This window comes from Leucopleurus acutus (genome assembly GCF_964270905.1).
Source record: "Leucopleurus acutus genome assembly, chromosome: 7".
Lineage (NCBI taxonomy): Eukaryota > Metazoa > Chordata > Mammalia > Artiodactyla > Delphinidae > Leucopleurus > Leucopleurus acutus.
This window is the reverse complement of record NC_139150.1, coordinates 21,534,497-21,560,774: the sequence shown is the minus strand read 5'-3', so window position 1 is coordinate 21,560,774 and position 26,278 is coordinate 21,534,497. Positions and strand designations below refer to the sequence as shown.

The window sequence follows — 26,278 nt, the reverse complement described above, 5'->3', positions numbered from 1 at the left end:
CTTAGCTAAGTCACCTAACCCCTCTGAACCTCAGTTTCCTTATTTGTGGAATCAAGTAATCAGGTTTGCTTTTCTTATATCATAGGCTGTTGAATCAAATGAAATAATGCATATTTTAAAACTGTTGTAGGGCTTCCCTGGTGGCGCAGTGGTTGAGAGTCCGCCTGCCAATGCAGGGGACATGGGTTCATGCCCCGGTCCGGGAAGATCCCACGTGGTGCGGAGCAGCTGGGCCCGTGAGCCATGGCCACTGAGCCTGCGCGTCCGGAGCCTGTGCTCCGCAACGGGAGAGGCCACAGCAGTGAGAGGCCCATGTACCAGAAAAAAACTGTTGTAAACTAACAAGGTTGTGAGATTTTTAGAGAGTTAATTCTATCACTTGGATGGTCCATAAGTAAAATGTCATGAAGGTAAGTATATCAATAGCCAGAAAGTCTGAGAATAAGGAAAAAGCTGAATAAAGTCAAAGGTCAGGGATTAGAACTCTCAGAGCAGGTGTTTCCAACCTAGAAGATGACCAGAAAGTAGATGACCAGGCAAGATGTTTATTCTCACAGCAGACAGTATTTCAAGAGCTACTCAGATGAGGCAATGAAATAATCAGAGAGCTGATATATTTGCATTGCTATATAGAAAAAAAGTCATTTCATGCCTCCTGCAGCCTAATACATTCCTTTGATGTTCTATTTCCTTAATACAGGAAATGAAAAAGAAGAAGAAGAAAAAATTTGTTACTAATGAATTAAAGAAGCCACAGAGAGTCTAGTAGTACCATGGCTAATTTTCAAGGAAAAGCAAATTTCCTAACAAACAGGTCTGTGCATTTTCTACAAATGAGAAAAAGTTAAATGTCTACAGAGAGAAGGTTTTTATTACTATAAGATAGTTATATTTCTCCCACGGGAGTCTTTGCTACCTAAGAAGTAATAATGATAACAATAAATTATTCTACTCAAAATTGGAACTGTCCACAGCATTTTAAGTATCACTGACATAGGCAGCACCAGGCAATTAGCCGTGGGAGAAAATATTCTTGGTTAGCTATAACTGGAAAATGTAAGATATGGTTATGAGAGAGAATTTGAAGACCTATCACAATGTGCTCTCCGTTATCTTCACAGCTTTCATTTTCAAGATTTCATAAGGACACCAGAAACGAAAATTTCCCCATGTACGCACATGATTTTGAGGTATACCAAATATATGTATGTGAGAAATACCACATATAGTATATGTCTGTACACAAACAGAGCATAAAGCAGAAGTATTGTCTGCAGAGTTCCCATCTCAATATGATTTTCCCACTTATAGCCATTATAGTCTGAAAACAAAAGCATCTGGCTCCCACTTCCCACCTCCAACCCTGACAGAAGTGACTGCGAATAGTGAAAATGGGTCAAAATTTGCATCTGGGTTGGAAAGGAGGATTGACTGCCATCCATAAGGCAGAAACATGAAGATATTTCTGCTTAGCACAATGTGGAAGAGACTAGGTAAAGAAAGATGCTGAGAGCTCTAAGCAACATGCCTTCCAAGCAAAGGAGCAGGGTTCCAAAATCTCAAAGGAAGGAATAGGGGAGGACTGGTGCCCATAGAGGTAGGGGCTGGAAGCAAGGATAGGCCACAGGACTGCTCCAGCTGGAGCCATTTAGCCTGCGGGTTCCCAATCCTAAATGCACATCAGCCTCACCCAGACATGGCAGATCTAAAGCAAAGCTTGGACATCTGTGGCGTTTTTGTTTTTTGTTTTACTTCACCAGGCAGTTCTGATAGGCACCCAGGGTTATATACTCTGCTATCACTATTTCTACTTCTAATAATAATAGCCTTTCCTTAGCACAATGCAGATCAGTAACAGGGAAGGACTTCTAAGGGGAGGCCTAGGGACCTGGAGGTTCCACCTGACAGACAACCCGGGTTGGCAAAAGGAGAGACTTGGTTCCTTCCTGCCTCTGTAGGCTATAGCACCATAATGAAGCCAGGCAATGCTGAGCTGGCCCAAGGGCTACAGCTTCACCACTCAAGATAGCAAAGTGCTCAGAAATAAAACTTGGGCAGTAGGTTTTCTCACAGCTGCTCTCCAAAGGATACTGGATCATCCAACCAGCAGTAAATCCTTCAAGATGAGATCTGAGATAAGCATACCAATATCATCCAATAAAAAGTAAGATCAAAGGGAATGCCATCCATTTTATTATGAGGGAAATATCAAACCTAAATAAAACTTTTATCTTCCAAGGATAAATAATATAGAAAGGGAGGGGGGAAGCCCATGAAATGATTTTACAAAGAAGAAGAGGGAGATCGCGCCTAGAAGGCAAAGAATGAACACTGTTGAAAAAAAATAGTGAGCAAAATAATGGTAAAATTCAGCAACATCTGTTCTGTACTTTCAGTAAAAAAATTTTAAAGATGATTCAAACAGATTAAGGATGAGATGTAAGAGAATGTGATAGCAGAGACGAAGCTGGTTGAGAGAGGCAGAAATAAAAAGGGAACTAGAAGAGACAAAAAGAAATGAAAGTGCAACAACAGAATTTAAAGTGCATCAGAAATGTCAATGCAGGGACTTCTCTGGTGGTGCAGTGGTTAAGAATCCACCTGCCAATGCAGGGGACACAGGTTCAAGCCCTGGTCCGGGAAGATCCCACATGCCATGGAGCAACTAAGCCCATGCACCACAACTACTAATCCTGGGTTCTAAAGACCGTGAGCCACAACTACTGAGCCCGCGTGCCACAACTACTGAAGCCCATGCCCCTAGAGCCCATGCTCCGCAACAAGAGAAGCCACCGCAATGAGAAGCCCAGGCACCACAACAAAGAGTAGCCCCCACTCGCCGCAACTAGAGAAAGCCTGCGTGAAGCAACGAAGACCCAATGCAGCCAAAAAATTAATTAACTAATTAATTAATCTTAAAAAAAAGAAATGCCAATGCATATATGCATAAATGCATATAGAGAACAAACTTGCTACATACTCACAGAAGGCAAAGGAAAAAGGCACGGATATAAAAAAAGAGAAAATAGAAGACCAATGCAGACAGACAAGGAATTCCACATAGGAGTATTTGAAGAGCAAAAACAAACAAACAAAAACAATAATCAGAGATTTAATGAAAGAAAATATTCCTAATGTGTAGATAGATTGAAATTTGAAGATCCAAAACCTCACAGGGTACTAGGAAAACTTTGTGAAAAACATTAACATGTATATAACCCATGACTGAAATTTCATGCAATAAAGGACTCCTGTCTCATTCACTATTGAATTCCTGATGCCTAGAACAATGTCAAACACGTAGTAAGTGGTCAATAAACATTTACCATGTGCATGAGTAGATGATTAAAATCTTGAACTTTGCACATAAAGAAAGCTTCTATGATATCCAGGCTGAAAAATCAGATTGTCTACATAGGATTTTTTTTTTTTAATCACACCTTCAAATTCCTCTTTCAAAACTTTAAATTCCCAAAGCCAATGTGAAATGCCACCAGAATTCTGACAACAAAGGTTTTGGCCCAAGAATTTTATCTTCAATCAAGTTCCTATTCACTTGTGAAGACAACAAAAGGATATTCTCAGATAATCCTGGGCTCAGAAAGTATCCCATTTCTCAGTAAGAAGATAGAAATCACTGTGCAGAGAGAGAAATAAAAATACAGAGAAAGACAAAGATACTTTGGTGTGAAAGAACTGGTAGTAAACACTGAAACTATTAAAACATATACCTATTTAAATAATTTTTATGAATATTGCTATAAATTAATATAAAACTGAATCCTTTAAAGATGTAGTACATGTTAAAAATAATTAAAAATAAGAAGCTGGCAATAAAATGCTGCATTAAACCAATAACATAAGGGAAGCAAAAGGGGAAGGAGTAAAAGGAAGTAAAGAATGCTAACTTCCTTATCTTACTGGGGGAGAAGTTAACATTATTTCAGTCAACACAGGCAATAAGAGAAATACACATTCAAATAGGATTTTTTTATTTTTGTTTTTTAATGTGTAATGCAGAATAAAAGCAAAATCTATACTGTCTGAATCACTGAAAAAAGAAAATCTGGGGCTTCCCTGGTGGTGCACTGGTTGAGAGTCCGCCTGCCGATGCAGGGGACACGGGTTCGTGCCCTGGTCCGGGAGGATCCCACATGCCACAGAGTGGCTAGGCCCGTGAGCCATGGCCACTGAGCCTGCGCGTCTGGAGCCTGTGCTCCGCAACAGGAGAGGCCACAACAGTGAGAGGCCTGCATACCGCAAAAAAAAAAAAAAAGAAAATCCGTGCAGCAAAAAGAGAAAACAATGGACATAACAACATAGCATAAAAAAGAGAAAAAATTAAGATGACAGAAGAAAGGAAAACCATATCACAAACAACACTAATGTAAATTGCTTAACTACTATTTTTCTCAAAAAGGTTTGCAACATATGCTGTCTCCTAGAGTACACCTATAGCAATGTTATCCAGATAGCTTTTAAGAAGAACAAAAGGGGGACAAAGGCATATCATGCAAATAGAGCACAAAGAAATCAAGAAAATCGGGACCAAAAAAAAAAAAAATTAAATAGGCTAAAGTGAGCCACTTCTTAATAGTGGAAGTTAGAATCTACAGTTAAGATATCAATCACGGGGCTTCCCTGGTGGCGCAGTGGTTGAGAGTCCGCCTGCTGATGCAGGAGACATGGGTTCGTGCCCCGGTCCGGGAAGATCCCACGTGCCGCGGAGCGGCTAGGCCCGTGAGCCATGGCCACTGAGCCTGTGCATCTGGAGCCTGTGCTCTGCAACGGGAGAGGCCGCAACAGTGAGAGACCCACGTACCGCAAATTAAAAAAAAAAAAACGATATCAATCACGAACATAAATATCATAATATCAAAATGTGTGAAACAAAACAATTAGAATTTCTAAGAGAAACTGAGAAGAATGGCAATCCAAGTAAGCATAGAACAGTAACGACAACAAAAACAGAAGTCCTGAAAAACCTTACTACTAGAGCTGATTTAAGACTAGATCTTACCTTACAAGCAAACACTCTACCTATTATCACAAAACTTTGCCAAATAGTAAGCCCCAAGAAAATGTTGATAAATTCCCCACAAAGAATACTAAAATGTAAAAAAAAAAACTAGAAATCAACAACAAAGTGTAAATGTTAAAAATATTTTAAACCTACCACTTGATAACACACATAATTAATCCTTCAATCAATGAGGAAATCAAACTAGCAAGTAGGGACTTCCCTGGTGGTGCAGTGGTTAAGAATCTGCCTGCCAATGCAGGGGACACAGGTTCAAGCCCTGGTCCAGGAAGATCCCACATGCTGCAGAGCAACTAAGCCCCTGTGTGCCACAACTACTGAGCCCATGTGCCACAACTGCAGAAGCCCATGCGCCTAGAGCCCATGCTCCACAACAAGAGAAGCCACCGCAATGAGAAGCCTGCACACTGCAACGAAGAGTAGCCCCTGCTCGCCACAACTAGAGAAAGTCCACACGCAGCAACAAAGACCCAATGCAGCCAAAAAATAATAAATATATAAATAAAAAATAGCAAGTATATAATAAAGTAAAGTAAAAATAAAGAGAACATATATTAACACCCTCATAAATAATTCTTTGATCAAGGGAAAATCAGGATAGCAATTATACCATGTCTTGAAAGTAAAGATAAAGACAACATGTATAAATGCCTAAAGAATTCTGGCAAAGCTCAAATCCGGAAGGGAGAAAGAAGCACTGAAGGCTTTTATTATCAAACAGAAAATAATGGAAATAAGTTGAACTATGCATTCAACTCAAGAATTTAGTAATAGAACAATATAATGAAGTTAAGAGAACTAGGGAGAAGGAAATAATAAAAAAAAATAAGGGGAGAAATTAATAAGACAGAAAGAAAAACAATTTAAAAACCCAAGAGATTACTCTTTGGGGAAAACAACAGTAATAAAACAGACAACCCAAGCGAAGCAGATCAAGTGTTAAAAAGAGAGAAACACAAAACTACAAATCAAAATAACCTGGGGTTATATAATCTGTAACCCCAGAGGAGTTGTAAACAAATATTCCATGTGACATTCTGCCAATATATCTGCCAATATATTTAAAATCACAGCGAAATGGACGTTTCTTAGGAAAGTACAAATTATAAAAATTGACTCAAGAAAATGTAAGAAACATAAACAGACCCCAAAAAACATAGAAGAAACTGACAAAGTTATCAAAGAATCATCTCCCAAAGGGGTGAAACTTAAATAATATTAAGAGCAACGTGTCCAACTTTAAGGGAAGGGGATAATTCTAAAGTGATATAAACTTTTCCAAGGTATAAAAAATATGGAAAACTTCCCAATTCACTTAAAGAGAACTAGCATAACGCTAATAATGAAATCAGATGGCTAAATGTGCAGGATAGAGAGGCGGGAATGACAGAGCTTCACAAGAGTGCATAAGGAAACAGCAAAGACAAAATTTGAGTAGATATGGAGTAAATGTAGAAACATACCTTGTTCCCAGTTGGAATAATTCAATATAAATCCCAATTCTCACTAGGTTAATTTGCAAATTTAATCCAATTCCATTTAACATTTCAGACAGAGGAAGGAGGTCTGGCGACATTAAAAAACTCAGCCATGGTCACCCAACTCTTAAGCAGCAGAGTTAAGATGCAAATCCGGGTATGTCTGACCCAAAAGGCCACGCTTTTCTCAGTGGAAATTAACTTGAAGAGGTTGAAGAGGATATTAGTAAAAACAGCTGACACTGAACAGCAAGCTCTCATTCTGACTGAACAGAGACAGATGAGTTTGGAGTCCTGGGATGCTCTTTTAAAGAAGACATATTCCTAATAAATCCACAGCAGTTTATTTTTAACTTTGAACAGCTTTCTCTAGTTACTATATTAATTTGACAATATCTTTCCCTACCTAGTATTTACTTAGAAATAAATCATTTTGTTTTATTTATATACAAGTACCCTGAGACCTATTTTGTATAATTTCATAGTTGGCTTGATATTGTTAAGACTGGCAGACTTCAATTATTTCTGCAACATCCATGTTACTTCCCAGTTCCTAGTGGCAGCAACACCTAAAGGTTGAGTTTTCTTAATTAGGACATCAAATAGCTAGTTGAGAACTACCTCAACTCATCCAAAATAATAAATGACACCAATGGCTTTTCAAGGTTTGCTTATTAGGAGTTTAATTAGTCCTGACACTCCACAACCAGAATTATGAAAAAAAAAAACTTACTGTAATTGTCATGATGATATAAAAATCCATGTGATAACTATGTGCATTGGGGTTTATTATGACTTCTTGAAGCTCCTTCTTGTCCACGCCTCTTTTCACCCCACATCTACCCTCCTGCATCCTAAGGCTGCCTCCCCCTCTCCACCTGCCCACTCTGAGCTCAGTTCTCCACCCCCAATCAGTCCTAGGGTCAGTTCCCATCCTGGAGCACAGCTCCTGGGTCAGCCTCCCTGGCTCCACCTTTACCATAGGCAAGAGTGAATGACTTTTGAGTTTCCTACCAAAGATAAGCCGTGTGGCTACCCTCTATTGCCTTGGATAACTGAAATGGACTGCATCATCACCTACTGTTCTCCTCTTTTAAATGCCTTATTACCTTCCACGTCAACCAGAGGACGCAGCTGAGAATCAATACATCAGTGACCATTCAGCCTGGCATCAATAGGAGAGGAATCTCTCCTACCAGACCCGCTCTGGTTCTGAGCCTAGAGCAATTAATCCCCTGCCTACAAATCTCAGAAAGCAACCGTGAACTCTCCTGACCAGTAGATTCTGAAGCACATTTTCCCACATCCTGTGCTTAGCATTTTCTAGGAGGAAATGAGACTTCACCTCCACCTACCAGCTGTCTGGAACTCAATGATGGCTGGCACAGAGCGTCTGGGAGAGGCAATAGAAATGTGCATGGTGTAGTTGGTGCCCTGGTACAGATCTAGGCACACGTTCGGGGTCCTGTTGTCTGTGGTCAAATTAACTGTCTCCTCATGAACTGTTTCCATGGGGTCCAACCGTTGTCCTTTTATGTATATCTTTGTGAGGGGAAAAGACAAGAGAACCCCCCAGGACTTCAGTTAAAACAAACAAGAGAGATTTTTGTGGTGCTGGAACCTACTCCCTTACCACTCCCTTTAATACTGCACTGCTCACCCCAGGGGAGATAAATAGGGCACACCTCTGCTATCAGGTATCTGACGATGAAATCTGATCAGCCCAGTAATCCATAAATGCTGAGAAGTAACATAAAATGAGGAGTATCTCCAGGGAGTGCTATCCTGCACTCAAATGACCAGCGATCAATGGAGGCAACACAACCTGAGACCCGCTCACTGCAAACTGTCACCGAGGCAGCAGATGCTTCTAGGCTTGTTCTGGGGGAGTGAAATACAAGAGCTTGCAAACAAGCGATAATGAAGATGCCAAATATAAATACATCCCACACACATATATGGAGGATGACAAATAGACTAAACTCAAAATGTAAAATAAAATAATCCAGATATCTTTAAAGTTCTGTTCACTTTTTTAAAGGACTATGGGATTTGAAAGCTATTACATTGAGAAGCACTTCCGGAAGCAAGTCCCTCCTACTCTTATTCCCATGGTAACCATTTCTGCCCTAGCAGGAAAAAGGAGCTCACTTTACTTACCACATATACGATCTTGGAGTTTATTCTTCCTGGGTTTATTTGCCACCTCACACAAGTGTTATTAAACACTGACACGTCATTAATTTCTATAATTATTTCTAAAATAGAAAAAGAGAGAGTCCACTCACAAAATGCATGGATGGGCTTTGGAAAAACCCTAATGGCCACCACAGTAGAGGGCATGACTTAGTTTATCTGCCCAGCTGGTCTCTCTGATGATCACCATTCATGCTCTGATTCAGAAACCGAATCAGCAATTCAAGCTATCCCAGGCCATCACCCAATTTAACTTCACCATGAGTGAGCTTGGCCCATTACCTGATTTGGAGGAAAAGGAAAGATTCCTGCTTAAGTATGGGTGAGAATTCCAACCTGTGATTGGTCTGACAGGCCACTGGATGCCACTGGTGTTCCACTCCTGTGGGATAGAAAGCGGCCCAGAGTTGAGCCCTGAATCTTCCCTGCAGTTGCACAGGTAAGATCAGCAACCGGCTTCCTCATCCCACCCAGCTGATGGAGCGTTATTTCCAGGTCACTGCTGTTCCCAAGAGGGAAATGACACGCATCACCACATGGGGCCATTCCTCAGGAGTAACCCGCCGGGGTAAACTAAATAACTTCTCCACAAAGTCCCTGGATACTTCCAGAGCTCCTTTAACTGAAGCTATTTAATCCTGACTTATTCCGAAGCCACTAATTTCTTCAAGTTGTTCTGCTTTTTTTATATATTCTGTGTGTATTTCATGTAATATATTTGGGAATGTGGGAAACAGTATTAGGACCTCGGTTCCTGAGGTAACACAGTTTCCAATGAACGTAGTAAACCACCTAGGAAGTTGTCCAGATGGGAAGGGGTCAAGGATCTAGCTTTTTATCCATTTAATAAATTCCCTGCAGATAAGTAAAACCATTTTTACTTGCAGTTGACATACTCTTGTCTATAAAGAATCCTAAGGAATTCACATACACACACACACACACACACACACACACACACAAGGCTAAGAAAGGAGTTCAGCCAGGTTGCAGGATACAAGGTCAATGTACAAAAATCAATTGCATTTCTGTCCACTAGCAAGGAACAATCCAAAAAGGAAATTAAAAAAAAAATTTCACTTACACCAACATCAAAAGGAATAAAATTCCCTGCGGGTAGAAGTTACCAAACCATCACCTCTGGAGAAGGGAATCATCACCTCACCACACAGGAATGTTCCTCAGCCCAAATTCAAGCTTCCCCACTGAATCAGACATCCCTTGTGGATGTTCTAGAACCTCTCAGCTTCTCCTGTTCCTTGTTCCGGCCGTGCATGGGCTTTGACACCATGATCGTGTCTTGTCTCCCATGCTGGGGCTTCCCTGCTGCACACCCTAGCACATGCAACCTGGAAGTGGGGGGGAATTAACACCTCCTGGGGGACAGGAGGTACTAGATAAGTCTGCCCCTTATCTTTCTTCCCCTTGAAGGGCAGACCTACAAAGACCTCTCAGGGCGCTGTCGCACTGATGGAGCAATACTTGCACTCAGTGAAGATCGCTGCAACAAGGCGTCCTTACACTGGCTCTGCTTCCTTCCCTGCTCTACTCACCTTAGCCCTCACTCCTGCTTCCTGGGATAGCACTCCCTATTGTGAAAAAAATATAAGCCCTCTGCCTCAGGCCCTGCTTTCTGGGAAACCCAAGGTAAGACTCCCATCGAGAAGGGTGAGAAAGATAAGTCTCCGCCCCAGAAGATTCCTCTCTTCATCTCAGCTCCCATCCTTCCCTTCTAGTAAATCTCTTCTCAGCCTCCAAGTGGGAAAGGGAGCCTGCACCTCAGGCACCTGCAGGGTTGACTAATTTCTCCTCTACTCAGAACCAATACTATCTTTAGACAGACCCTAGTCTACTGCTCTCTTTGCCTATGGAAGAGTTTATATCTTTACTAAATCATCCCTTCAGCAGCATTGCCGAGATTCTATGTCACACATTACCTGGTCTTGGGTAAGCCCAGGTCAGCTGACTATAAGTGGGAATAAATGGAGGCAGAGAGAGGAAAACAGGCAAACTTCTGGAGAGACACCAGAGGATCACCTACGGCTGTCTAAAGCACCCCTGGGTCTCTACATCAATGTTTCTCCCTGGAGCACAGATAATTTGAAATCAAAGAAATACTCCAGTTGTGGACATGGGTATCCTGATAGATGCAAAGACCTATCCATTCACCTCCTTGGGTAGCATAATGATGATGCTGGCACCAGTCTTTTATCAGCTTGAACAAGCCCCAAATATTCCTGGCCCTTTCCCTCTCCACTGACCTTCAAAGCCCTAGAGTTCTAGATTCCTCTGCTCATTCCCACATCCCTCTGATACTCACCCCCTGGTCCAGAAGGAAAAGCAAACATCCCACCCCTCACCTTCTCTCTGAGTTGCCAGTAAAGCACATTTCCTTCCCACTCGGGACCTCTTCGCCACCCAAGCAGAGGTTAGAAAGGAAACATGAAAGTTTCTTTTCTTGTTCTTCCTTTTTGCTCATTCACTATGACAACTGCAAATAACATCTCAAAAATGCTATCTGCCTCCAGGCTGTGCCATGCTCTCTGCACAGAGGGACCCAGATCTGATTATAGGGATGTCAGATATTTCATCCCAAGGAGTAGCATAACAAAATCCAGTTGCTTTTCCCTCCAGGTGTCTACGAATCAGCTGGAAAGACTTCGTTATAAAGGTATCAGCTATTAAACATCCATATCCATGCTGTCCCTTTAAAAGAGATGACTTTGGAGGCTATGCCCTAATTCTAATAGTACCGAAAACTGAAAACATCTCTGGAAGTTCTCTTTGGAACTGACTCCAGGGCACTTTATTCACCACTGACCCTTAACTGAACGATTATCGCATGCCAAGCATCCTCCCATGCCAGGCACTGGGCTGTGACGATGATCAGAACAGAAGTCCTTCCCTCAGGAACATGGCTTCTAATGGAGGGAGCAAACATATAAGCAGAAAAATTACAACTTGGTAAATATCAGGACAAAGTTGCACACAAGTACCACAGGGTATAGAGAAAGAAGCCACCAACTCTCACTGCAAGACCTGGGGAAGCCGGCTTCGTGGAGGGCATGACCTTCAGGGCTGAATGGCTGAAGAGTGAGGAAGACAGAAGACAGAACAGCAGGTCCAATGCCTGCAAGCGTAAAGGGTGTGGCAGATTCAGACAGAGACGTGTAACGTGCTGGGGAGGAGGAAAGAGGGGAAGCAAGGTTGCAGAGAGAGGAAGGGATCAGACTTGGGAAGACCTGCTCGCTAGACTAAGCGCAGACTTACTCCGACGAGCCTTGGAGAGCTAAAAGCAGGCAGATGATGGGGACTTCCTTTTTTTTTTTTTTAAACAACTTTATTGGGGTATAATTGCTTTACAATGGTGTGGGGGACTTCTTTTTTTAGAAAAATAACTCTGGTGTATTTTGAAAGAGACACTGGAGGTCACAAGGAAAGAATGTGATACCCTTTACTCAGTGATTACAATACATCAAACACTGATACGTAGGTCTTTATAGATTTGATCACATTTTCCCAGCAGTCATAGGAGGCAATCATAAAATCAATAACGAGTGAACATTTATTGAGTTGTTACTATGGACCAGATAGCATGTACGGTACTTTAAATGTATCATTCATCTAATCTTCAAAATAACACCATGAATTTGACATTATAGTGTCCATTTTACAGGCCTAAGGCTTAGACAAGTTAAGTAACCTGCCAAAGGTCACACAGCTAGTAAGCAGTGAAGTCAGGATTCAAAACTAGATCTGCCAGACTCCATAGCCCAGAGCCTTTGCACTGAAGTAGCTATTCAGCAAAAAGGTGAAAAGATGAAATCAGGGCACTGGATTTAAAACCGTGAGCAATTCTGAAGGAAAGCAATAGGAGGCAAGAGATAAGGAGTCTAGGCTGACTGCCAGTCTCTGAGCCTGAGAGTCTGAATAGATCGCCTTCTACTGTACTCATAAGAAATACAGGAGGAAGCAGACTGGGTTTGTGAGAAAGAGACGAACGAATTGTGTTTAGAACATGCTAAGTCTGAGTTCATCTACCTGGGTGAGAAAAACAGTCTTGAAGGTCATCAATGGGTAGATGGTAGTTGAATCCCTGGGTGCAGGTGACATGCCCAGGTAAGACATGGAGAGCAGGTGGCATGATAGCAGGGCACTGGGACACATGGAAACCAAAGGGGAAACTAGAGGAGAAAGAGGAATGCAGAAGGAGGTCAGAGGTTGGCTGGGAGAGTGTGATGCCTCGAGAGTCAAGGAAAGAGAAGATCTGAAGGAGTGTCTGCTTCCTCGAACGTTATCTCCCTTCCTTCCCACCAATCCTCCCGACCTCCTCGCTCCCACCCAAGAAGAGCCTGGAGCAGAACATAAGCACTGGGGGCTCGACCTCTTGCCCTCCCCTCACATGGCTCTTTCTTCCCCAGTGGAGGGCACATGGTGCCATGATCAGATCTGAGGTCTGACTTTGGACAGAGGCAGGCAGAGCAGGTCTCTGCCTTGTCCAGTTGTAGGACGTTTAGGCTCCTCTGGCCTAAACAAAGTAGGCCCCCACAGCATCCAACTGAACTCTGCATTGGGTTATAAAGTACCTTTGCTTTGCTTTAGATTCTGCATGTGGTGCATGGGTGCGTATGTGTGTGTGTGTGTATAAATGTACACATATAAAGTTATGTATTTTAGTATTCTATTAGCATCCAGTATTTCTCTGTGGTACTCATCATGTTTGTAACTAAATAATTTTGTGATTAGTTATTTAATGTCTATCTCTCCTGAATGTAAGCTCTATGACAGCGAAGACAAGATCTATCTACCTCTCCAACCCCAGAAACGAATACAGTTGGCTGGACATAGATATTTTTAAAATATTTATCATTTGGTTGACTGGTTGAATAGATTGATAAATGTATGGATAGATAATCAACAATGCTAAATGTTGTGGAAAGGTTAAGAGGAAGGAGGACTGACACTAGACCATGGTCATTAGTGACCTTGAGAGAGAGCAACAGTGAAGTGGGGTGTTGGATGCCTGATTCTCCTTCAGGAAGCTCAGAAGAGAACAGGGTGGGAGGGGACAGAGACAGTGAGCACAGACTACTCTCTCAGAAGTCCCATTGTGGTCAGGGCCTAGTCTAGTGCACTCTCTTGGTTTCCAATTTTATATCCATTTTCTCTACTTTTGAAAACAGTAAAAGGTCCTACAGAATAAATTCAAGAGACCTTAACAGAATGTCGAGCTCAATGTCATTTCTAGTATCTGCTTTCAAAAGTGATATGACCAGTCTTCTAATATGACTCATAAACTACCTCCAAACGCAATTCCCAAATAGATTACAAAACCAACACATTTTGATAATAGCAGCATCCCTGAAATGAGGGTATGGCTTCCCAAGGTGACAACTTTGAATAAATGCATGTTTGGCTATAAGAGTTTTGCTATGCTTCCTTTCTTCTTTTTAAGTCATTAGAGTCACATAAAATAGGTGGAAGCAGCATGGCTTAAAGTAGTGCTTTCCTAAAATGCGTTATTCACTTTAGGATGAGTCTTTTGGTGGCACATGAATATATTTTTATATGTTTGCTTTGTATTGATTTTTGTGTATATTTGAAAAAGCCCAGGTGTTCATCAAACTCATGATATCACATATATTACTGTGTCCTTGATCAATAAATTTAAAATTTAAGTTTTAAACATAAGTTGTTTTAAGAAACTTATTAAATTAAAAAATACTTTAGTTCTGGCAAACATTGTCAGGGTGGTCTACAAATAATTCAAGCTTAGGAAAGTGGCAGGAGACAGCTCGTGGGCTTTCCAGGTCTAAAGGCCTGAGTTCAAATCCTGTCTCTGCCATTTACTAGTCATTGAAAGACCCTGTGAAAGTTGCGTAACTTTTATGAGTCTCAGATTACTCATCTATGAAATGAAAACATCAATACTTCACAGGGTTTTTCTGAGGGCAAAATGAAATCAAGCATCAAGGCTCCTAGCAGAGCCGTGGGTGTTTAAGTTGGTGCACGATCAATGGTAGCTATAATGCTTGACAGTCTAAACATTACGCACATATTCAAACAAATCCCAGCCCTGCGGCTATTTGCATAAATGTGCCCATTTATTCCGGCTGACCTTTCTCTTCTATCTGAAATATGTCCAGCTGCAAGTGAGCACTCACTGGGCTGAAGAGGAGGATCGACCACAAAACAGAAGGGCAGGAGCTAACAGGAGGCCTGGAGGCATTTGGACTCGGTCCCTGAGTCGGGTGAGGGGCCCAGAAAGGATCCCAGCAGCCACTCTGTGTTTCCATAGAGATGTTGCTCTTTAGAGAGCCTGGAGTGAGTGAGCGTCCACTTCATCATTATTAACTCAGATTCTAAACGTAAAAAGCCAAACGACCTGTGCAGAATGAAAGCCAGGGACAGTCTTATCAAGAATGGATCAGTCCCTTTGATCTTGAGGTAAACCGACTCACTGAACATCAAGCTTCCACCTGGGGTTTTTCCAGACACTAAAGTAATTGCCTAATTCTCAGCTCTCTGGAGTTTCCAGTCTAAACTGGCCTTTAAAAAAAAAAAAAAAAAAGTCCCACCACCTTGCTGGAGTTCACACTCCATTAAAAACATATACATATCTAACTGAATCACTTTGCTGTACAGCAGAAATTAACACAACATTGTAAATCAACTATACTTCAATAAAATTAAATATATATGTGTGTGTGCGTGTGTGTGTGTGTGTATATATATATATATATATACATACACATACACACAGATCTGTCCTATTAATCCAAAGAAATAGGGACTCCAAAAATATTTTTAACTAACAACAACTCATGTAAAGTGAAGATAAATTATTCTACCCAATTTAGAATGAAACACTCATGTATAAAAAGATGGGTAAACAGAATGAAAACAAAGGACAGTGGTAGAAGGCATTCACAGGTTAGGCAGAAACGTAAATGAAGATGGGGAAAAAGCCCAAAAGTGAACATTGAAGGAGGTAAATACAAAATACACAGAGAGATTTGGGACAGAAGGCAAGGTGTGAAGAAATAGGTGAAAAACAGGAAAAAGAAGGAAGGGAGGGCAGCTGAGCGTGAGCCACGGTAATCAGCATCTCTCACTACAGTTCCAGAAGCCTCTCGTACCTACCTACCCAGCGATCATGTGCACTGTGCCATGAATTAATCAGCATGTAAATCGCCCCCTTTATCTGCGGAAATTGAATTTAGCTGCCAATCTTGATTGAGGGCATAGAGGCCTCCTCACAGAAAGATCACAGCCCTCAGGGAGAAAGCCTTTTCTCTCCTTAAATCAAAGCTTGCATAAACCCATGGAAACAGCTGCAGCTGGAGCCACAGACTTTGTGAACGGTGGCAGGCTGAGGTTGGTAATTATAATTAGCAGTTACATAACATGTTTGTTCTTCAAAGTGCTCTACAAGCATCAGCTAATTAATGGCTTACTATGCCCCATGCAGATCCACTGGTTTTTCATGGAGTGACTAATCCTGGTGCCCCCACTGAATTCTGATTGGTGGAGGCACAGCAGCTTGAACAATGAAGCAAATGGCTGAGGGTCCAGAAGCTGAGCCCAGCTCTCTGACCAAGTGACTCCATAGGCAGCTCTGGGCCAAGACCACCTCCCCAGATGTGGAATTCAGCAACCCACGAGGCAGCTGCCTCACTTCCTCCAAATAACTCTTAGAGGTGCTGCTGGAGGTGCAATAATAGTTTGGAATGACCATCAGTCTGGTTCAAAACGGCATTAGCTCTTCTCAATGTCCCCAAGTATGAAGACTGGGACTCTGGAGTCCTTGGCATTAGTTACAGGTTTGCCCTTGCTTCTCTGTGCGAGTTCGGCCAGTCAATGGGACCTAAGAGAAGGCCGAACTCGATCTCTGGGTTCTCATCCGTGTCTGCCCTTCCTTGTTACTATGATTGCAATCTCTAGCCTACAGCCTGCTGCAGTTGTGGTGGAGATAAATGAATGTGGGAAATGCATGGCACAGGCAGGGCCTCAGCAGCAGAGATAAGTTCTTCATCTACTCCTGGGATGCTTTACCCAAGGCCTTCAGAGGTCCATGATTTTATAAAATATTATATCCGTATGTGCATTTCCTTGGAGAAAAGTCTATTTACCCTATTGCCCTGTAAATTCCAGAAAGGTAGTGTCCAGCAAAGTACCTCACACACAGTGTATGCTAAATAAACATCTACTGAACAAATTGATAGATTTCATCAGATTCCTAACCCCCAAATGGTCATGAACCATTCCTCTATGGAAAATAATCACCAGCAGTCTGCATGTTGTATTTGCTCTGGTTAGACTTTCCTATGGAAAACTTCGATTGGCAACACCCAAGACATTCTTCCATAATTCTGCTACAAAATCAAGCCAGAGACCTAGACTAAAGCGACCTAGAGATTTCACTCTTCAGAGCCAAGCAGGTTAACAGCTTGAAATAAATTCCCAGAGCCATTCAAGACCAGGTGACAACCATGTGTCACACCCACGACCAGCCACCACAAACCTAAGAATCATTGCCTTTTCCCATCTTATTTCTTGGAGGCCGAGGTGTGAAATAAAGCGTGTGGAAGTCTACACTTCTGACTCATGAGAAGATCCTCTTCAAGCAAGGTTAATAATTTCAGTAAAAGACCTAACATGGGCACAGTGGTTTAAACTTCAAAATGCTCCCCATAGATTATCTCATTTGATTCCCTCTCAACAATTATTTGAGGTAGGAAGAGCAGGTTTTATTTTCTCCCTTTTATAGATGAGGAAACTGAGGCTCCGAGAGAATAATGCCTTACCTAATGACACACAGCTAACCCATGGCACTGCTAGAACGTGAACTGAAGTCTCAAAACTCCTTTTCACCGGTAATTTCATTTGGGGGTATATATCCAAAAGAATTGAAAGCAAGGTCTCAAAGAGATATTTGTATACCCATGCTCACAGCAGCATTATTCACAATAACCAAAAGGTGGAAGCAACACAACTGTCCATCAATGGACGAATTGATAAGCATAATGTTTATATATATACTACAAAATATTATTCAGCCAGAAAAAAGAAGGAAATCCCACCATTGGCAGCAACATGAATGAACCTGTAGTACATTATGTTAAGTGAAATAAACCAGTCACAGAAGGATAAATACTACCTGATTCTGCTTACATGAGGTCAATTAGTCAAACTCATAGAAACAGAAAGCAGAACGGTGGTACCAGAAGCCGTGGGAAGGGGGAAGTAGGGAGTTACTGTTTAACCCGTAGAGAGTTTCAGTTTTTCAACATGAAAAAGTTCTGGAGATTGGTTGCGCAACGTGAATCTACTTAACACTGAAAAAATCGTTAAGATGGTAGATTTTACGTTGTTCGTATTTTACCACGATTAAAAATAAACATTAAAAACCTAGATATACATTACACCACCTTCTCTCTGAAAAGCTGTCAAATGTGCTTAATTAGGACTTTTAAGGATTCCCCCCCTGAGAAAATGGCTCATGGCGAAAAATCTCTCAGGCAACCAAGCAGAAGAGAGAGGAATCACTGTGACTTAAGGTGGGTTTCAAAAGATTAGATGCATAAAATTTCCTGTCCAACTTATTTTCCCAATCCACCCTCTAAATCTTTAGGGTTTAGCTGACAAACCTAAAGCCAGGTACCTGCCCAGGTAAATGGCACAGCCAGGGCAGTACACAGGGTTAGCAATCGAAGGTTTTAGGTTCTGCTGTTTGCTTCCACGAGACAGGAGACCCACAGAATGGAGTCTATACCTGTGCATGACAAAGTACTTGTTCTCCAGATCCCTTTCTCTGTGCAAACAGAAGTGATCTTTCCTCCAGGGCTCTCAAAGCCCTCTTGACAGACATAGTGAGCCATACCGCCCAGTCTGGAGCTGTGATTCCCCACCAGGACCGCATGCTGCACTTCCGGAGGGCGGCCACAGTTGATCTCTGCAATGGGAAGTAGCACAGTACTTGTTATGACCCATGACTTCTACCCCATAATTCACCTTTTAGAAATAAATATCCAGTAATGATAGAGTCTAGTCATATGGGAGAAGAGAAAACACTAACCCCATCAAATAAACCAGTTGCAAGTATTTAAAATTAGATCGTTCAGAAGTAAGGAAAATAGAGATCTCTGAATTTAATAAAATTTATAAACATGCATGTATAGAAAATATTCCAATTATGAGATTATTTATACTATAGAGAATTCCTTGGTCAATGAAATAATCCATCTCAGGGTTATTTTACATATTAAGATTTCCTGGTACCTTTTAGTATGTATCTTCAGATCATTAACTCCTGAGTAGATAATAATGCAAATGTAGTTTTTTGGGGGTTTTTTTGCTAACTGAAGAGTAAATGAAATATATACAAAATCTCTGAACTTTTTAAAGCAAATTAATGGGGAAAGTATTTATAGTTTAAACATGCAATATATATGTACCTTTCAAAGAAAAATAAATCAGTTGCATAGAGTGAGACAAACCTGGAATTATAAAATTGACATGAAATTTCTTCTCTGCAACTCTGACTACCAGAAGACACTGGAATATTTACAGAAAACAATCTGAAGGACAGGGATTATGACATTACCATTTTAGACCCAGCCAAACTCTACTTCATATAAGAATAAAAGAGTCATTTTCAGATATTTACAATTTTTAAAAAAATCTATACATATATCTTTTCTGGAAAAAAAAATTTAAAAATAACCTCAGACCAGCAAAAAAAAAAAAAGAATCAGAATAAATGCCCTAAGAAAGCAGGACAGAGCTTTAGAAGAAACACTAGTAAGCAATGAAACCAGCAGGATGTACAGGTAAGTCTCCATAATTATTTAAGTGTGACTGTAGAGCTGGATAGAACTAGCAGTAAAGGATTCTAGAACTAAAGGCTGAACAATGTAAAAAAATTAATAATTTGAAAATTAAATTCCAAACTATTTCAATAAAATCTGAGCAGCGAAGTGAAGAGAAGAAATAAAACATGCTAAATTTCCCATACAGCAGTGGGGAGCTCATAGACACAATTTTATTCAAGAAAACGTAATAAATATAAAATATAAAGTAACGTAGTCATAATAATTGCAAATGTAATCCAGTTATACCTAAATCCAGAAAGAAAAATACATAACTTTTGGCCTTCATTCTGATTTTTAGTTTTCTCCCCCATCTGCAGAAAGCCAAGAAAATTAAGCACTCTTGATATCCAGACTTTTAAAACATGAGTCCATTTACGGAGATAAAGCATACAAAAACAGAGAAAATGTTACGATCTGTTCCCAACTCCCCATTAACCATTCATGGCGTTAGAAATAGGTGGCTTCTCTTAAATGAGCTTCTGATACAGAATTGGTAGATTTACTGTAATTGTACTCTTCTCCAACCCTTTATGGATGTCTGGTCTGTTCTAGAACCCCAGAGTTACTTCCCTGAGGGAGGCCTCTTGGAGCAGGGTTTCATCTGTTGTCACTGGAGTTATCATAAGACTCTCAATATAACAGCTCAACCCACTTGACCAGTCACTTGGCTCTGAGATTTTTCAAAAAAGAGTTAGGCTCTGGTCAGTGCAGATGCAAATCCTGAGCAGTTATGGGACCAGAACGAGGTGGTCATTAAATAAATCCTCCAACCCTATCTATCTCTCAAGTCCCATGTTTGCTCATAGGAATTTGTTCCCTTCTCATACATGTTGACCAGACACAAGACAAGACCCCTTGGCCCTCAGAATGTTTTCCCAACATCAAACCTTTAGACATGTTTACTGGCCCAAAACATTCCAAGACATGAGTATATTTGTGTGTACATGAGCAACCAACCGAACAGGTGCTTAATGTTTCCTAAGACTGCCCAGTGATTGTTGACATCAAAAACATCTAGTTTAAGCCAGGGTTCAGTTACAGCAGGAAATTAGAGGGATCATCAGTGAATAGATTGAGGGTATAGGTTTATGCAGGTCTATTGACCTTGAAGCTGGAATTCTAAACAGCATATTGGAGAGATATGGGAGGGAACCTGGTGACAGATAGTCGGATTAGGGGAGAAGCATAGATACTAAAGGAATAAGAGTACAGAAGATAACTAAATTGGCTCCTATATTGGACATCACCAAGAATAATGGAAGGCATGGTGGCTTTAGCTGGGACGACAAGATTTTTTTTTGGCTGTGTTGGGTCTTCGTTGCTGCACGCAGGCTTTCTCTAGTTGCGGTGAGCAGGCTCTAGAGCGCAGGCTCAGTAGTTGTGGTGCACGGGCTTAGTTGCTCCCCGGCATGTGGGATCTTCAGGGACCAGGGATCGAACCGGTGTCCCCTGCATTGGCAGGCGGATTCTTAACCACTGCACCACCAGGGAAGTCCCAAGATGTTTTTAAATTAATATTAACTTGGGGGTAGATAAGAAATCAATAGCCTGTCCTCTAGGGACTCAGGTAGATGTCCAGTGGCAGGCAATCTGGACCCAACTCTGTGAGTTCCCATCACAGAGCTATTCGAGTTGGACAGTCCCTTGGCAGGAGATATTTAGAGAGCATTCCGGCGTGGCTTGGATTAAACACATGGTTCTAAACAATAGCTATACAATCTGAATCACCTGGGGAGCTTTTGAACAAATCACCCATGCTGGAGTCTCACACACACATCCCCACCCTCACCCAGAGATAACTCTTCTGAATGATTAGTACTGAGTTGGGTTCTTGGCATCCACATTTCTACAAAGGTGCAAATTTGATTTGTATGCACACCCGCAGCTGAGAATCTAAATTAAACATTGGTATGAATAGCTACCATTTAGCATCACATGCATCCCAATAGGGCCCCAAGTATATATCATTACTTCTTACAGTAACCCTCCATGGTAGAGATTATTTCCCCCATTTTACAGGTAAAATGGCTCAACACGGTTAAATAAAACATCCAAAGTCACATAGGTAGTCATGTGATGGCTAGGAGCAGAATCCACATCCTTCAGATTCCTTCTCCTACACCCACTGCCTCTCAAGAGCAGCTCCATCTCTGAAAACCTACAGTATATGCCCCCTTTCTACCCCCTTCCACCTTGCTCATCCTCTCTCTCTCCTCGAGGTACACTCTATCTCCCTGAGACCTAGCAAAATCCTTCCCAGTGATGAATCTGCTCCATGACTAATAGAGGGATTCCTTTTTCCTCTGAACTTTCGTGGCCTATGTTCATTTGTTCATTTATTCATATATTTACTGAGCACCTAGTACATGCCAGACACTATGCTAGTCACTATAGCAGAGAACAAAATGGAAAATATCACTACCCTCGCAGAACTTAGGGGGAGAATAATTAGACAAAAAAATAAATCAACAAGGTAATTGTAGATTGTAGTAAATGTTATGTAGGAGGAAAGATAACGTGATAGGATAGGAAAGACTTTTTAAATAGAGTGGTCAGGAACGGTTCGAGCTCTCTGAGGAGGTAACATCAGAGTTAGGACCTGAAGGATGAGAATGAACCAGTCATGTCCAGGACCAGAGGAAGAACATTTCAATCAAATGAAATAGCCAATGCAAAGACCCTGAGGCGAGAAAGCTCTTGATGTGCTCCAGAGAGGGAAATGCAACCTGTTGGCTGGAGCACAGTTAGCAAGAGGGAGAGTGGCATGAGATGAAGGTGCAGAGAAGAGCAGAGCCAGGTCACAGAGGGCCTTGTAAGCCTTAGGAAAGAGGCTGGGTTTTATTTAAAAGCAGTGGAATGCCATTGGAGGATTTTAAGCGAGGGAATGAAATAATCTGACTTAGATTTTTAAAAGACCATTTTGACTGTTGGGTAGATAAGGGATGGGAGAACAGGAGTAAAAGGAGAGGTTGGTTAGTGTCTACAGCAGTAGCCCAACAGAAAGAGAGATGAGGTCTTGGATGCACTTGAGAGGTGATGGCGGAGACGGAAAGAAGAGGATGGATTCGAGATGCATCCTGGAAGCAGAACAAGGTTCTTGGTGATAGACTGGATGTGAGAGTGAGAGAAGAAGTAGAATCAAAATACTTATCTATCCTATTCATTTGACCTTAATTTCCTCCTTGAGGATTTTGTGGGTTTGTTTTAATGACTATGTCTTCCCAAATATATGGACAGTTCCTAAAGGGCAGAATCTTTATCTTATAATCCCTTGCTTCCCCACAATGCCTACTTACGATAGTAGTTTTTACATAGTAAATAATAAACAGTTGTTCACTGTTAGCTTGCTACTACTTTATCATTGTTCAAGATGCAATATATGTTACTTCGATATGATCACAACCCCTGAGGAAGGAAACACACATCAGTAAATTGTAAGTATATATAACAAGACAGGAACACATTACCTCTATATTTTGTATCCAAAAGAGGTAACATAGCTACCAGACACCAAGTAGATGAAAGCTGAGAAAAAGACCCACAAAAACTAATACGTATCAGTCTTGTACCAGTGAATTCTGGGAAAGCTGTTTAAACTGCAATAATTTTAATTATAATAGCAGGCATCAAAATCCTACTAAACACAAGGTAGTCTATTAGATATACACTATCTTATTTATTTCTCACAGAAAACCCTACTGCAAGGTAGATGGGTTTTTCTCATGTAGTTTATAGATACAAAAATGGAGGTCCTAAGAGTCTGTCACATTCAAAAATTATACCACTACTAAAAGACAGAGCCACAGAACTTCCCTGGTGGCACAGTGGTTAGGAATCCGCCTGGCAATGCAGGGGACACAGGTTTGAGCCCTGGTGCAGGAAGATCCCACATGCCGCAGATCAAATAAGCCCGTCTGCCACAACTACTGAGCCTGCGCTCTAGAGCCTGCAAGCCACAACTACTGAGCCCACGTGCCACAACTACTGAAGCCTGCACACCTAGAGCCTGTGCTCTGCAACAGACAAGCCACCACAGTGAGAAGCCTGCACACCGCAACGAAGAGTAGCCCCTTCTCGCCACAACAAGAGAAAGTCTGTGCGCAGCAACGAAGACCCAATGCAGCCAAAAAAAAAAAAAAAAAAAAAGGCGGAGCCAGTATTCAAACCATGGTTTTTGTGACCCCAAAGTCCAGGTCCATTATATCTGGGCAGCTTCACACTGAAAGGGGTCCACTCTAGGCTCCGACTGGGACTGACCTTATAGTTTAGCTAAAACCTCAGAAGAAAAGGTTGCATGAAAAAGCATTTAAATCAGTCTGGAAGGGTTCTATGACAACTCCCTCTGCCCCAATCTCGTCTCCAAGAACTTTCCCAGAGAACAGAGCTGCTGGAAATGGAATTCCTCTGCCACTGTATTTGCCCTGAAGCCTTCTTGGTAATGATGTTTAACCCTATGACATGGGGGTCTGGCCCAGGTCTTGCCTGGAACATAAGCCCATCACAAATATTCCCACCATGCTTAAGAGAGATGGCAGCCACTGCCACTTCTACTCAGACCAAATGGTACCCAAGAAAGCAGGTGATCCCTATTAAGACATATTCAAAAATCAATCCAACAGATACTGCAATAGGTAATAAAAATATCATTATCACAAGGAAAGAAGCCATTTAAAAACAGTTAACATCCAAAGGAAAGAAAAAAAATAAGCATCACAAATTTTGTATTGCATATGCATAGGGGTGTTCATTAAAGCACACGTTTCTCTGGCTAATTACATTATGAACAACGTTTGGATCTGCATCAGGAATACAGTCAACTAATTATGAACATGGCCGGGAATTTTTCCTTAGTATCCTATTATCTGTGATTTTATTCAAATAATCAACTTCAAAATAGGTCTGTCTCCCTGGGGGGAAATGTGTTGTGCCAGTTTCAAGGACGACATTGATATTGTAACTCTTGTTTCATATCTTGAAGGTAAAAATGTTTATCCTCACTGCTAGCTTTAAAATTTTACCCAAGGGAAGAAAAAAAAAATTCTACCCAAGAAAATATTCCAGAAGGAAATCTGTTTGATGAAAGGTGTAGGCAATTCATGGCATCTAATCAACAACTGACTGTACCACCAATGACTGCTATTTATGACACATACCAGCACAATCATGTGAGTGATGACAGAAATAACAGAGTAAAATAAGGCTTCATCTAAGACTGTTTTAGAGACTAAAAAATACCAAGCTGAGAAAGAAAAAAGAATGACCAATAATGTCTATAAATTGAGGCAGACATTTTGCCAAATGCTGGGGGAATAAATGATTGACCTATTCCACTTATTGATATTGACCAAAGGGGGGGAAAAAAAAGATCTTCCCAGAAAAATAAACTACTAGATGAAAAACTCCAGTAAAAGGGCAGATACAAGTACGAAAATGGAAGAAAATCACATTAAAGCCAGTGTTCATCTTTACCCAACAATAATAGGAAGACGTCTCTATTGTGCCTTAGGATAAGATCAGAAGGTTTATGTAACACCTGGAATTTAGTGCAACACGGTAGGTGGTAAGGGCCCAAACAGTCTAGGCGGATGAAACCAGAGTCTACACTACATTCATGTTCTAGATCGGATAATTCAGCATTTATACCTATACTTTCTTCATTTATAAAAATGTTCTCTTCCCCTCTTAAGAGTAAGCTCTTTGTGGGCTGTGTCTATATTCTATATCCTTAGAATATCCCCTGCAGTCATGTGAGTTATTAATATCATTAGGAACATTAATTTTGGTGAAGTTTATATGTAAGAAATATGGCCTAAGGAATAAGGCTGAAAGCGTAACCTTACGACAAAGTTTCATGCACTTTATGGCATGTTCTGAGTTTGGCCAAATTTAGTTAGACCCTCAATCCAGGATCACTTGGGCATTAAATTACGTACATAACTGATGTTGGGTGTTGGAATCTAACATCACAATATGTGGCTACTTGAATTGAGACAATGTTATCACAGTCATCAAAAGGAAATGGGAGGGTTATAGCATTCCCTGAAGCACATTCCCAAAAGTGTCGATAGCTTATTAATGGCTGTAACTTAAGCCCCTTAGTAACAAAAAGTGTACTTGCCCTTAAGACAGTAGAAAGAAAAATATTACTTTTTGATGGAGTTTTTATTCTAAAGTTTCCCATGAACTTTAACCTCAACTAATAATACATTTCCTTCAGATCGTATTCATAGATCATTTGGAGGAAAAAGAAAATTTTCCATTTCACATTAAAACACTTACTGTCAACAAATAGTGTCTAATATGGAAACAGCTAGAATCTGAACACTTCAGAAACTGCAGAGGAGGTGATGGGGTAGGTAGAAGCGTGAGTGCTGGAAGAAAACAAACACGGGTTTATCAGCATGTCTCTTAAAAAGATCTTCCATTCATAGAGGTGAAATGGTTTTTGATGCTTTGAGCTGCATAGGAATCTTTCTTTTTTTAAAAAAATAACATTAAAACTCTTCATTTTAATGTTCTAGCTGTAAACAGAACACTTGAATCAAAAACCAATCAACAGGACTTTCCTGGTGGCACAGTGGTTAAGAATCTGCCTGCCGATGCAGGAGACACGGGTTCGATCCCTGGTCTGGGAAGATCCCACATGCCGTGGAGCAACTAAGCCCGTGCGCCACAACTACTGAGCCTGC

The 26,278-nt window shown here is 41.1% G+C and overlaps 1 protein-coding gene across 1 annotated transcript in view; it reads right to left on the bottom strand.

Annotated features, from left to right (window-relative positions):
- SUSD1 (sushi domain containing 1) overlaps window positions 1-26,278 on the bottom strand; it is a gene marked incomplete at its 3' end in the record, with an annotated part of 123,985 nt that overhangs the window by 66,399 nt on the left and 31,308 nt on the right. Inside the window, exons 6-8 of the mRNA XM_082842320.1 lie at window positions 18,491-18,670; window positions 8,680-8,777; window positions 7,875-8,061 (exon numbers count right to left, since the gene is read on the bottom strand). Coding sequence (XP_082698446.1) covers window positions 7,875-8,061; window positions 8,680-8,777; window positions 18,491-18,670 — 465 coding nt within the window. The remainder of the gene's footprint in view (window positions 1-7,874; window positions 8,062-8,679; window positions 8,778-18,490; window positions 18,671-26,278) is intronic.